The following is a 14,632-nucleotide window of genomic DNA, read 5'->3' as shown; positions in this document are numbered from 1 at the left end:
GCTATCTGGACTCAGCAGTTGAGTGAATACTATTTGTTGGACTCTGGAGAGGGAGTAATTTTGTATGGGAAAGAGAGAAAAGATACTGAGTTTTGAATATATTGACTTTTGGGGCTAATAGGATATCCAAAGAGGTGTATATTATATAATTGGAACTACCGTCTTGGAGTTCAAGAGAGGCCAAATATGTATAAGGACAAAGCCATCATTAATATATGGACTCAAATGAACAATATAAATAAATGATATCGTCTGGGGACAGTGTGTAGAGTGAGAAGGGAAGAGAATTATTTAAGAGTGCACTAAATCCAAGGGGCCTGTCCTGCTTCCATTAGTCAAGAGGAAGAAGAGGAGAGTTGATTGGTCCACAGCTGTTTTGTCATTCCCAACCTCAACCTTGAGAATCTCTCTGGTGCTATCAGCGCTGCCATCATCATGTGGTGTAACCAGTGAGAAAGCAGGAGTCCCACGTAATCCAAAGTGCCCCTTTCCATTTCTAATGTTACAATTATACACACATTAATTAGTGTTATGCTGGACTAAAAGTATATCTTCCAAGGTTACTTTTCTTTGGAATATCTTCTCTGCTTGGTGTCCCCCACTGCCTGCCCCCCAGATTTATCCATCAGTAAGTATTTCCAGGAGAGGAATGTCTTTTTCAAATAAAAGAAGGCCAGGTTATACTCTCTTTCCAGGGTACTGGACAACTACTCACTTTGCATTTAAATAACTAATAGCAGCTACTGTAATGTTTTTTCCAGAACAAAGAAACTATTCCAACGCAGCTTGTAGGTTGCAAGTTGCCAATAGCAACTTCTCCTGCTAAAAACCAACCAACCAGGGGTGCCTGGGTAGCTCAGCTAGGCATCCAATGCTTGATTTTGGTTCAGGTCTTGATTTCACAGTCCTGAGACAGAGCCCTGAATTGGGCTCTATGTTGGGCTTGAAGCCTGCTTAAGATTCAATCTCTCTCTCTCTCTCTCTCTCTCTCTCTCTCAAAACAAAACAAAACAAAACAAAACACCAACCAACCAACCAACAAACCAATTCTGCTTATCCAGGCACTCCACATTTGACCATTAAAGGAGAGGAGCCAGGATAGGGAAAGGATGAGGATATAGGAGCAAGATCCCTGAGAAGGCAGGAGGCGGTGAGTCCTAGCACAGGTGGGAGGGGTTAGTCTGGATGGGAGATTGACCTCTGTCCACTAACAGGAGAGTAGGATGGCTGGAGTTACAGGTGAGTGTGTAGGTAGGTTTCTGGACAGGAGATAAGCTAGTTTCCCTACATTTCCTCTGTGAAAAGGAAGCAAGGTCATTTGCTGAGAGTAAGGAAGTAAGGAGTAAGGGTGGGTTTCCGAGATTGAGAAGAATGGGAGGTTTTGCAGCAGCTTCTGTGGATGATTGCAGAGAGTACTGACCTAGAACCAAAGACCAGCATTTGGGGCCTAGTGCATGTTGAAGTCCTGGAATTCACATGTCTCCTCTTTCAGCCTTGTGTGATTTTTCTCCCATAGCACACAGCAGCTTGGGACTGGCCCTGCGATTCCTTACTTGCCATCCACAACTCCACTAGCTTTCCCCCACAACTTGAAGAATCACATTGAGATCCAAGTGATATTATTATAGAAATGACCCTGAATGTATTTTGGACATCTGTAAAAAGTAAAATGTATATTAATGTGACGATTTTGATATCAGAGCTGCTTCTGTCCCAAATTGATATGCTGAGAATTGTCCTTTCGGAAGCTTCCTCCAGCCTGACGGTAACCCCAGAACCCTGGCCTAGCCTCGAGTCCCAGATTTCAGGTGTTCATTTTTTTATAAACACATTTTTTGTATGGATTTTCTGTTATGACATGGAAAGTCCAATTAGTCTAATGGTTCTGTGTCCTTTCTCTGTTCTGCTTAAAACATTGGTAATCTGTTCAGATGACTCAATCTTTCTTCTTTAAACAGCAGTATTTTTTCTAAAAGTTGCCAGAATTCCAAATGAAGTGCCACTTTCTGAGACAAGTCATGTTAAATGTTCCATTATGTTTGCATTGTTTAAAACTTATTATGCTAAACATCTGGCATAGTCTTTTTATTTCTGTTCACCATTTGGTGTGTTAAGTAGAATTGGTTCTCTATTTCCCTTTTGATTGGAAAAATTCGTTATCATTTATCATTTTGTACTGTCATATGAAGATAAGGGGAAAAGATGACACAGTCCTTTCTAGTTCTAAGCCTCCACCTACATCAGAGAGCAAAGTTGAATGGAGAGCAAACATCAGCTCATTTCTGCTTTCTAATACAACATACTCCCTCTGATATCAATTTTATAATGACACTGGACTGTTTTGCCTGGCATTTAAAGCCCTGATTGACCTAACCCCATCGACCTTTTCAAGATTTATTTCACCGTTTTCCTTCCCACACTCAGTTCCATGGTCAGCATTAATTTAACGCTATTGCCGGGTCCCACGAAGTATTTCTATTTCTTAGCACCTTGGATCAGGTAGGTATTATCAGATTTATGCAACCACCCGTGTATATATCCTTTCACTGTATGGGAAGTAACAGTTGTTACTTATCTTAAATAAATACTAAGTTACTCAGCTTCACAGAATACACCTACATCTAACAAATTCCTACAAGCTTATTTATACTCTTAGAGAATGGCCTTATGGGGTTCACCATGAAGGTGTCCCCTATGCAAATCAGACTGCTGGCCAGGGAAACCTTTCTAGAGTTGATGCTAGCGCCCAGATGTTCATGACCAGGTGAAGCTTTATAAATAAAGTGGGCAAGTTGTTCTGAGAAGTGCCTCAGGAGTAGGGAGGCATGAAGGCCTGAAACCATAGTGAGTGTCAGAATTTATATTTGGCTCAATATTTTGTGAGCTTAAAGTACAAGGAGATGAGTGCTTTACACTAGGTAAGGGCCAGGCTAGAGAAGGCCATAGAATAGTAATTAGTAACAAATTGTGGATGAGAGCAGCTCCCCTTTTTATGATTTCAGCTCTGGTTCATGGAGAATCTTCCCAACACAGCTTGTCTCTAGTCTAGTCCACCACTAGAATGTCTTATGAATCATTTACCAATCTTAAATCACCCCCTAACCCAGACATTTTGATGTCAGTAATTATGCCATTTCACATAGAAAGCAACTCAAGACAGGAGGTGGTGGTTATATGGACTTTTTAGAATGATTTTGTTTTAACATGGGTGTGTTAAGTGGAAATATTTTCTTAACAGTTAACTTCCTATACCGAAACATATATGGCTATATGTCCCAGAAATATGGGAAATTCATTATTGAGGAGATAATCTTGTTATTTTGTCCTTTATTTAAAGCAGTGGAATCGTGCAGCTTTAATTGTGGGGAAATATAATCTGGAGGTAAATTACCAGTTTCCTTAACAAAATCAGGGGAATTCTTAGACCCAAACATTAATGGGACTTTTGAGTTTATGAAAGATGGTGGATGACACTTGAAAACAGACAAGGGGTAATTAATAATATTTAATTATAATTAATAAATATTTTCAATTAGATTCTGCGTTCATGGAAAGAATATGACCTGGCAGTTATGATTATAAATTATGGAAAAAAGATGTTAGGCATCACATCAGGGTGCAAATCTCTGTTTGGTGTGACTGACCAAGAAGAAACACAAGAGGAGGTAATTGATTTTTGTTTCTTGTCTTAAAACATATACTTATTTGAGTCTTTTAAGTGTCATGTGATATTAGCAAATGTGTTAGAAAATTGACTAGTTTCAAATTTGTCATATTTATATAAACAAAAAGTGGTATATAGCAAAGATTTTCCTTATTTAAAAAATTTTTTTTTCAACGTTTATTTATTTTTGGGACAGAGAGAGACAGAGCATGAACGGGGGAGGGGCAGAGAGAGAGGGAGACACAGAATTGGAAACAGGCTCCAGGCTCTGAGCCATCAGCCCAGAGCCTGGCGCGGGGCTCGAACTCACAGACCGCGAGATCGTGACCTGGCTGAAGTCGGACGCTTAACCGACTGTGCCACCCAGGCACCCCAAGATTTTCCTTATTTAGAAGCATCCATGCTGGAATATTGAAGAGCCTCTCTCACCAGTACTGACCATCAGGTGTTGATAGAGCTTCCTATGCCCAGCTGGACAGGGGACTCAAAGCCCTGTAAAGTCTTTCCCAAATTGATTTTATGATTCTGGGTGGGTCAGCAAATGTAGTAAATACCCGTCAGAGCTTTTTAGTTTGTTCACAGATTTTTCCTAACCTCATTGTGTCACCTAAATTGTCTTCTTTATGAAACTGCTAATGTCTAAGACTACTTTTTAGTATCTGCCTCCCATTGTATTGCCTTTTCTTGAAACCATACGGTTATGTGTTTTTATAGATCAAATTTTGAAATGTTGCTTCACTTCTGAGGAGCACTAGGAATTACTTTAAGCCTACTAATTCACTGACTGGGGTGGGGAGAGAGACTGTCAACCCTAGACTCTGTTTCTGTTGGACTGGCCCCATCTCTGTCTCTATTATATAATGAATTATATGCCAAAGTAAGTGTGTGCTTGCCACAAAAAGTTTCAAAAACTACCACTGTTTTACTGGACGAATTTTTTTAAGCCATAATACTTTTTTGGGGGGTGAAGGGTCATTTTGTTTAGAGAGAGTTTTGATTAAGCTGGATGCATTTTGAGGGTTTTTTCCACCTACTGTTGTTCACTGTCAGAGTCCATCAGCCGCCAGGCCCTTTATGTCACCCAGGCCTTGACTCATGAGCCTATTCCTTCACATCATTGCAGGGCAGGACCCCATGTGTCCTTCCATGGAGCCCCAAGCCCAGTGAAATGTTGTGATACTTCTTTCTAAGACTGTAGGGACCGAGAAGCTAACGCCTAATTTATAAGAGTCAGAAATTGTTATAGCCCCTCAAGGACGCTTTAAGCCTGTAGGGGCTTGGGAGGGTTGTTTGTTTGTTTGTTTGTTTGTTTGTTTGAGAACAGGAGACATTAACACTTCAGTTCTCAGGCTCAGACTGTTGAAAACATGGTGGGGAGACTGAGCACAGATCCACTAATACTTAATCCACTAATTGCAGATCTTGTTATGTTTCAATGAAAGGCAAAGCAGCAAAGGCAATTAGCTTAGTTGTAAAGAAGCTCCTCTGGGAAAAAAGAAAGGAAAGAAGAAAAGAAAAAAGGAATACTTTTTGAGGGCAAGATGGGAGTTTTCTTTTGAGGATTTTTTAGAGCTCTACCCTCAGCTGCTTTCAGAAAAGTGTGTATAGGTTGAAGGGATGGTGCTAGTTGGGGTTTTGGGGTGTAGAAGTTACTGGAAAGAAGGGAGAGGGGAAGAGAAGAAATATTTTGTTTAATCTCCATAAAATACTGAGTATTGTGTTTGTCATTTAGTTGGGATGAAATGACTGTTATTATTAATTATTCATTTGTATCACCTAGCCATGTAGATTGTAGTTTTTATCCACCGGGCGTGAAAGTATGAAATCGTAATTTAAAGATTATTACTTCAAAGTGACAATTGTTGAAACATGTTGAAGTATGTTCTGACACTTAGCCAATGTTTTTAGGGTTCTTCTAAGAAGTCTTACAAGCCTAAGAAGCCACAGCAGATATTATTACCTGAAAAAATAAATGAACAGCTGGCCTTGTTGGAGACCCACCTACTCAAACTGACAAAGCAATGTAGTCATGTTTTTTTTCTTTCTGTATACTTCTACTTGGCATTATGTTTTTTTTTTTTTAAATAAGAAACTATTTTGTTAAAAGGATTAAGATGAGATTAGCATTTGGTAAATAAATCCTTTAAGGTGCTTTTACATTATTTCATTAATCCTAAAAATACTGTGTTAATAATGGATTGCTAACTGCTTTTTTTCTGATGTGGTTCATGAAGATTAAGTGATTTATTCAGGATTACATAGCTGGCTTATTTTTGATTCTAAAGCAGGGTTTCTCAGCCTCGACATTCTTGTCGATTTGGGTCAGCTAATTCTTTGCTGTGGAGTACCCTAGGATGATGAGCGGCATCCCTGTCCTCTACCTAGATGGTTGGCACACCATCTTCCCTGCTTTGACAATCAACTGGGAGGCAAATGTTGCCAAGTGTATTGGTGAGGGGAGCGCAAAATTGAGAATCACTACTCTTTCAAAGGCAGAAATGTAACAAATAAAAGGATAGCGTGAAGTGTGTTAATGAGTGAGTGATTTGAACCACAGTCTGCTCAAGTGAAAGAGTGGTTTAGTTTTAGGTCATTGTGCCAAATAGGAATTTCAAAATGGACCACTGTGCATACAGTGATTAGAATTTTGGAGTTTGCAGTTTGGAAATCTGCTTAAGAAATTGATTTAGTTTCTAGTGATGATAAATATTATCACCTGCTTTTTAGCAGGTACTTCAAAGCTTCTGGAAGAATAAGAGAGTACCTTTTCTCTCCACAATTTCCTCAAGTAGGAGGTTGTACTTTTGGCCCCTCAGACTTTCTGGAACTGACTACTTGCAGAATTCTGTGTCCTGACCTCACCTCTCTTAGTGTGCCTCAGTTCTATCTGGGATCACAATTCCCTGACCTGGATATCTCTCTCTCTCTCTCTCTCTCTCTCTCTCTCTCTCTCTCTCTCTTCAAAGTCTGTTTTGAGTTGAATTAATGAATTGAACCCAATGCTCTATTATTCACACAACCAGTAAACCTAGCTTTGGGAAAGCTGTAATTGTCTCATTATAAAAAAATAATTCTTTAAAATGTGAAGTGTTTTAGAGATGTGAATTATTTTCATTTTGTCAGTAAAAACATTTTACTAAGAAGCACAATGTAATGTTACTAGCTAAACAACAGATTTAATAACAAAACAATCATAAAATAATAGTTTTGTACAGTACTTTCTGTGTGCCAGGAAGTATTTTAAGTGTTTTATACATATTGAAACTCATATGGCCCTTATATAACAACCATATGAGGGAGCTACTCTTACGCTCATTTTAAAGGTAAAGAACCTGAGGCACAGAGAAGATGAGTAACTTAACAAGGTCTCATAACTAAAAATTGTTGGTGTTAGAATTTGAACCCAGGCAGCCTTGCTCCAGTGGCTGTGCTGTTCATTATTGTATATTTTACGGTCTTTTAAAAGTAATTTTGTAAAAATAAAGTTAACATAATTGGTATGTTTCTGAGTCTGGGGTTTGCTGGTAATATGACAGCCATTGAATATGAGAGACTCAAGCCTTAGAAACTCTTCATCTCTTTGGTGGTGATCTCCTTGGCTTTTAGGGGGAAAAATGAAAGGAAAATAACTAAGATCACTGAAGTTTTTAATGCCCCCAAATATAATGATGTAGTTGATATTTTGAAAGCACATAATTTAGAATGAATGCTTGAACATTCTTCCAAAGAATTTTCATTTTTGGTTATTCACGTTAAACAGAACCTACAACTTACTAATTTTTTAAACCTTAGATGTTACAACTGAACTCTCAGGAACAGAGGACCCTGTATTTCTTTACCCTATTGTTTTAAACTGGTCGGTCAAAGGTGCTGTGAAAGAAGGTAGGTGACCTTAACGTATATGTGCTGTTCACTCGATTTTCTATTGAAGATCATTTATTGTGTGGATTTTGTTGTTGTCTGAAAGATCTCACTTTTCTAGACAGAAGGTTTTGAGTTCTTACCTGTTTAGAATAACACAAAATAACTATTGGTTGTCAAGTAATATGATTTAAAATCTGGAAAGACAGAACTTTGATGGTGACTTATTTTGGTAGTGAGTGATATTATGAAGCTTATGAGTACTAGGTAATTGAAAAATGTGAGTGATTGTCAAGTCCAGCTATGAAGAAATAGCAGCATTATTGCTTAGCTCAGAGTGAGAGAGAATAAAAATTAGGATAACTAGTAATTTTGATAATTAGCACTTTTCCCCCCAACTTGTCTGACATTAGAGGCAACTTTTATGAACTAATTTTCAACACTGAGATATTTGGAAAACAAATGAAATATAGACCATAAAGGATTATTTGATCTTGGAAAGACAGGAGTCCTTGACACATTCACTGCTATACATTTCTTTGTTTTCACAGTTATGAAATTTAAGCAGAGACCTAGATTCCTAGAATTCTTTACACAAGTTATGCTAAAATGTATGAACGATGAAAAATTTCATCTTATGGTGGAGATAACAAATCCTGTTTATGACTTCTTAAAAAGGTATTTGTAGTATATATTTTATAATATTTAAAGCTTTAAAAGATAGGTAACATTGTCATTTTAAGATATATAAAGTGGATGGAAAAGATAGTGGAGTATGCACGTAGTGTGGGGTAAACAGCCACTTAGGAGACAGTAAGGATTTATGTCTGTGTGTGTAAATAGATAAATAACTAAACATTTTCTTCCAACAACTGGTCTTCCCTTTCACCATTATGCATTGATCTGTCTCTCATTTTAGTAAAAAGAAGCATCAATAACATGAGGTCTATTTAAAACTTGGCAGCAAAAGGGAAACAATCTCAGAAAAACATGTAGAAAAACATTCTTCCTAAAACAGGCACTTCATTTATTAGAAAAAAAAGTTTGGAATTTATGTGCTTCATATTTTCAAGTGATAAAGGAGGAAATTGCTTTCATTAAATTTCACAGGTTACGGTATTCAGAGAATTAGTCAGAAAGTTCTATTAAATTAAAAAAAAAATCAGAGCTGAAATTAGAAGTTTGGAAGCTACAAATAACATTGTTAATACCAAAGAGAATCAGAAGACACTTGGTGTATGGTGAAATTTGGAGGGCTGATTGTGGGGGTCCAACCTAAGAATAGTAGATATTTTGAAAGAGGAAAACAGAGTAAGTGGCTTAGAATCATTGACCAGTGGTGTAACAAAAGACTCAAGGTTGGAGATTGAGCAGTGTGACTAAATTCATAATGATTTCAATTTTCAAGTCTGAGCAGATGTTTTAGGATGTTCTTCTCCAACTCAGGGAATATAGAGGAGGAACAGATGCAAAACTTTGATTTCTACCTGGATAGTAATACCTATTTTCTTTTTATGTTCATATGCTTAACATAGTTTTGCACAAAAGAGATTTTCTGCAACAGAAAAATGTGCAGCTGTGTTTTCTTCCAACTTTATGGTTTCATGATTTATATTTAATCTTTTAATCCATGTGGAATTTATTTTGGTGTGGGGATTTAGATTAAACTTCAGGTTCTCCACCCCCCACCCCCACCCCAGCTTATCAATTGTACCAGTAATATTTTAGAGAATAATTCAGGGCATCAGCGTGGCTCAGTCAGTTGAGCATTTGACCGTTGATTTCAGTCTGACTCTTGATTTCAGCTCAGGTCATGATCCCAGGATCGTGGGATTGAGCCCCATGTTGGGGGCTCTTCGCTGAGTGTGGAGCCTAATAAGATTCTCTCTCTTTCTCTGTCCCTTTCCCCCACTTATGTGTGCTCTCTCTCTCTCTCAAAAATAAAAAAAAATAAAAAGGAAACTCTTTCAAAAAGAAAAAAGAATAATCTCTGTTACTTATTTTTAATTCTACCTTTTCACATTCAAAGTGGGTGATTCTATCAATCATGCTTATAAATGACAATGGAAAGGTATTTCATAAATGTTCATGTTCTTTTTTTTAATGTTATCTATTTATTTTGAGAGAGAAAGAGAAAGTGAACATGAGTGGGGAGGGGCAGAGAGAGAGTGAGAGGGAGAATTCTAAGCAGGCTCTAAGCTGCCAGCACAGAGCCCAAAATGGGCAGATCCCACGACCATAAGATCAAGTCATGACCTGAGCCAAAATCAAGAGTCCAGCACTTAATCAACTGAGCCACTCAGGCCCCCATGAATTTTCATGTTCTATATTAAAAAAAAAATCAATGTATATGGAAGTAACTGCTGAGAAGACAAGATTGATTTGACAGAAATATAATAATATTGAGAGAGTTGAACATGCTACTTTAGAAAGAAATAAAAAGAACACAGAACATGCATATAATTAGTAAGATTAATTTAACATATATAGCCAATCGAGACTAAACACTTTTTAAAGCACTCATTAATTTTTTAAAAAGTAATATTTTTTAATAAGTAATTTTTTTTAAAAAGTGATATTTAAAAAGTAATATTTAAGTTGCAGAATAAGGCTCAATAGGTAACCTAGAGTAAAATTTGTAAAGACCACATAGTTTTACAGTATAATAAAACTGAAAAATTTTAACATTAATTATTCTTAAGAAAGAGAGAGAGAGACAGAGTGCGAATGGGGGAGGGGCAAAGAGAGAGGGAGACACAGAATCTGAAGCAGGCTCCAGGCTCTGAGCTGGCAGCACAGAGCCTGATGTGGGACTCGAACTCACGAGCTGTAAGATCATGACCTGAGCCCAAGTTGGACGCTTAAACAGACTGAGCCACCCAGGTGCCCCTAAAACTGAAATTTAATAAAAAAATACTGGCATATGTAATTATTGGATCAAAAAAGAAATCTAACTGAAAGTATACTTTTGAAAGTTAATGATAATGAGAAACCCTAACATCAAAAGTACTCAAAATAGAGAAATTTTTAGCTTTAGAAGCCTCTATTACTAAAAATTAAAAATAAAATCAAATGAACTTTCATTGAACTCAAGCAATTAGAAAAATGAAATAAATCTAAGAAAGCAAAAAAAAAGAAAATAAAAATAAAAGTTGAAATTAAATAATGGTTTCAAAATCATTTAATTGGTAACTACTAGAACTAGTTCTTTGGAGATAAGAATAAATTAGGCAAATTTCCAGCCACCGTAATAAGAGAAAGTGAAATACAAGTAATCCACAGAGGTAATAATCATACATTTGGAAGCAGTTAAACAACGATTAGATAATAGCATATACAATTTAATATGAATAAATTAGAAATTTCTAATTGAAAATGATGATAATCTAGAATTTTTTAAATAAGAATTGATTGAAATAGTAAAAAATTGAATAGTTCAGATTTTTTTAGGCTACTTCTTTCATATTTTAAAGGAACAGATAATTTTTACTTTACATAAAGCTATTTCAGCACATGGGTTTAAAGTTTCCTACTAAATTTATCACACCAGTCTCTGATAGCAGCTTTATAAAAAGAATTTTAAATTTTTTTTTTCAACGTTTTTTTTTTATTTTATTTTATTTTTATTTTTGGGACAGAGAGAGACAGAGCATGAACGGGGGAGGGGCAGAGAGAGAGGGAGACACAGAATCGGAAACAGGCTCCAGGCTCTGAGCCATCAGCCCAGAGCCTGACGCGGGGCTCGAACTCAGGGACCGCAAGATCGTGACCTGGCTGAAGTCGGACGCTTAACCGACTGCGCCACCCAGGCGCCCCTAAAAAGAATTTTAAAAATAGTCAATTCTAAATCAGTAGTATATAGAAACAAAAATTCGTAAAGTACTAGCTTATAAATTCAGCATTGAAAATGTAGATCTTATTCTCAATATCAATATAGTAGGAAATCTGCAAATGTAATTATTATTGGTAGTCAAAGGAACCTTTAGCATACGCTAAAAAGTCATGTGGTGAAATTCAACAACCATTCCTGGCAAATTAGGTGTAGAAGAATATTTTTTGTTCAAATTAGCTTTTTAACAAGGAATCTTATTCCTTCTATCATTTAACATTGTTGTGAAAGTTCTTGCCAAAGCATTAAATAAGAAATAGAATTTAAGATTAGAATTCATGTGATTATCACAAAATAGGGTCTCCAAAATGCTTGTCAAATGAATTCTTCAGTGAAGTACTCTGAAAAGGAGATAAAGTGATTGCTATTTGCAAATAATTATTTTTTAAAACTTAAGCTAATTAACCAGTAACTATCAGAACTAATTAGAGAATTCCATAGGATAGCTAGATGCAAAGCCAATAGCTCTCCTATATCAACTAGACAGTATAATGGAAAAATGATCCCATTTCTATGAAGCACGGGATTAAATTTATCAGGATTTGTGAGGAGACTTAGGCTAATAAAAGAAGATCAAACATTTTCACTAAGGGATATTTTTAAAAATGACTTGAATAAATGGAGAGACAGAGTACATTACTTGATGGACAGATGGACTACTTTAATTTCTATTATCTTCAAATTAATTTATTGGTTTAGTGTAATTCTAATAAAATTCATTTTATGGAATGACCTAGAATAATGAAATATATTTGAAAAATAAAAAAGAGCAAAAGAGAGATTTGTATTATCAGATAAAGTATAACAGAGTTCTGTTTTTGAAATTATAGGCAGACAGGCATTGGGATTCAATGTTTTTAGTCAGAAACAGGTGTTGATACAAGTAATTAAAATAATGAATAAGCCATGAAATCAAAGATCAATAACACTACATAAAAATTTAAAAATCCCATTTTTCATAACATACCATAAACAAAATAAAAAGCTAGGAGGAAGCATTCTTTGAAGAGGTCAGGAAGTGGGAGGAGTTTAATTGATTCAGTGGGTGAGAATTCTGCAGAGCATGAAGGCGAATGTTGAGAAAATTGGAAGATGGCAAGTGTATATCCATGACCTTCTCTCCTTCCTGTATCTTTCTGCAGTAACAGAAACCAGGTCAAGCATTCTGGAGGGTGGGTGAGGCAGGGGATAGAGAAGAGACCAACCTGCTTGGAAAATAGCAGGCAACCAGTCTCCAGATGCAAGTTGCACAGGGTGGTTCCCCAAGTCCCCAGTGGTCACTGGTCCAAGCTTCCTAGTTGATGGAGACAAAACATTTGCCAAAATGAATGCCAACTAACTGGGGGACTCTTGGAACTGCTGCAGCTGGGCTGGAGTCCCAACCAACCATAGGATCCAGGATCATCATTAAAATTGAAATAAGTGGCCAACAGCCATTGGGACCAAGGTGAATTTGAAACCCCAACTCCTGTAACTAGTTATCCAGACTCACCCAGTCATTTCATTAGCCTTCCATTTCATTAGCCTTACATTTTATTCAATTTAAGTGTTTGGATCTCATTTATCATGTGATAGCAGGGTTTTGCTGGAATTAGCAAATACCTACCCAAAGAAATATAAATTTTAGAAAAAATAGAAATTTCAGGGACAGTAGATGATAAGTATCAATAGAAGGAGGGATAATGAGAGACTTCACAGTGCTGGAAGGGCCTGGATTACCTTAGGGGCCCATGGCAGATTGAAAAAATGAGGTTAAGAACTTCTACAAGTCATTGGAGGAGAGGATAAGTTTTCATAGTCACATAAAATGCTTAGCACCTGTTGGTATTCAGAACATGATAACAGCTAAGAGCCTTGACATGATGGAACCAAAGAGACTGAAATCTGTTGGTAGCAAGATAGCTTGTCCAGGGAAACTCTTATGTAGTTATCTTTTCAGTTTTAAAGGGATGTGTTCATGTTGTTTTATTTTCAGTTCAATTCTGTTTCTTCTATGTCATACATCAGCTCTCATCACATGTTATGGTATGAATTACATTTTGCTCTTTCGAGAGGGCAGTTATTCATTGATGATCAGGAATATCACAGTCTAATTTATGCATGAGACACAAACAGTTTTGGACATTCTTCTCATACGATTTCAGTGACAACATTCATTAAAGATTTATTGCTTTGGGATAATTTTGTAAATTCTTACAGATCCTTTTAACTGACTTTTTATTTTTGTATTAGGAGGAATGAATCCCTACTTGGAATTAAAAGAACAAAATATAAAGACAATATTTTGTGTAAAAAGACAGGCAAACCTTTGAAGAAGTTCAAAGCTGCAGTAATGGAGATTGGAAGAGTAAGAGTTTTGAATTTTAAGTTAATGAAATTAAGAGATTCATGTATCTAGAAATGATTGGCTGCATTGTATTTATTATAATATGAAATAGGGGTGCGTGGGGTAGCTCAATTGGTTAAGTGCCCGATTCTTATTTTGGCTTAGATTGTGATCTCATCCTCATGAGATCAAGCCCTGCACTGGGCTCCATGCTGGGTATAGAGCCTACTTAAGATTCTTTCTCTCTCCCTTTTCCTCTGTCCCTCCCCTGCTCTCTCTTTCTTAAGAGGAAAAAAAAAAGAAACAGAAGGAAATACCAATAAACAATATTATTATTATATAATACATTATAATTCTTAAGTTACCGTGTGGATATTTAAAAAAAAAAATTTTATGCTTATTTATTTTTGTCAGAGAGAGAGAGAGACAGAGCATGAGAGGGGGAGGGGCAGAGAGAGAGGGAGACACAGAAGCTGAAGGAGGCTCCAGGCTCTGAGCTGTCAGCACAGAGCCCGACACAGGGCTCGAACTCACAGACTGCGAGATCATGACCTGAGCCAAAGTCGGATGCTCAACCGACTGAGCCACCCAGGCACCCCCCATGTGGATATTTTTAAAAATTTTTAATGTTTCTTTATTTTTGAGAGAGAGACAGAATGTGAGCAGGAGAGGGGCAGAGAGAGGGAGACACAGAATCCAAAGCAGGCTCCAGGCTCTGAGCTGTCAGTACAGAGTCTGACATGGGGCTTGAACTCATAAGCTGTGAGATCATGACCTGAGCTGAAGTTGGACAATTAACCAACTGAGCCAGCTAGGCTCCTCTCCATGTGGATATTTTTATAGTCATATATTGTTTTGTTTCTTTTGATAGTAATTTTAATCGAAAGTTATA

The 14,632-nt window shown here is 36.8% G+C and overlaps 1 protein-coding gene across 5 annotated transcripts in view; it reads left to right on the top strand.

Annotated features, from left to right (window-relative positions):
* CFAP54 (cilia and flagella associated protein 54) overlaps positions 1-14,632 on the top strand; it is a 307,349-nt gene that overhangs the window by 123,319 nt on the left and 169,398 nt on the right. For all 5 annotated transcript variants that reach the window (XM_086712592.1, XM_086712589.1, XM_086712590.1 and 2 more), the window contains 5 exons: positions 3,537-3,665; positions 5,573-5,687; positions 7,457-7,546; positions 8,077-8,203; positions 13,647-13,761. In XM_086712592.1, the coding sequence (XP_086568718.1) occupies positions 3,537-3,665; positions 5,573-5,687; positions 7,457-7,546; positions 8,077-8,203; positions 13,647-13,761 (576 nt within the window). The remainder of the gene's footprint in view (positions 1-3,536; positions 3,666-5,572; positions 5,688-7,456; positions 7,547-8,076; positions 8,204-13,646; positions 13,762-14,632) is intronic.

Source organism: Puma concolor, chromosome B4 (assembly GCF_028749965.1).
Source record: "Puma concolor isolate L17-30 chromosome B4, mPumCon1.1.hap2, whole genome shotgun sequence".
NCBI classification, from domain to species: Eukaryota; Metazoa; Chordata; class Mammalia; order Carnivora; family Felidae; genus Puma; species Puma concolor.
This window is presented reverse-complemented; position numbering and strand designations above follow the sequence as displayed.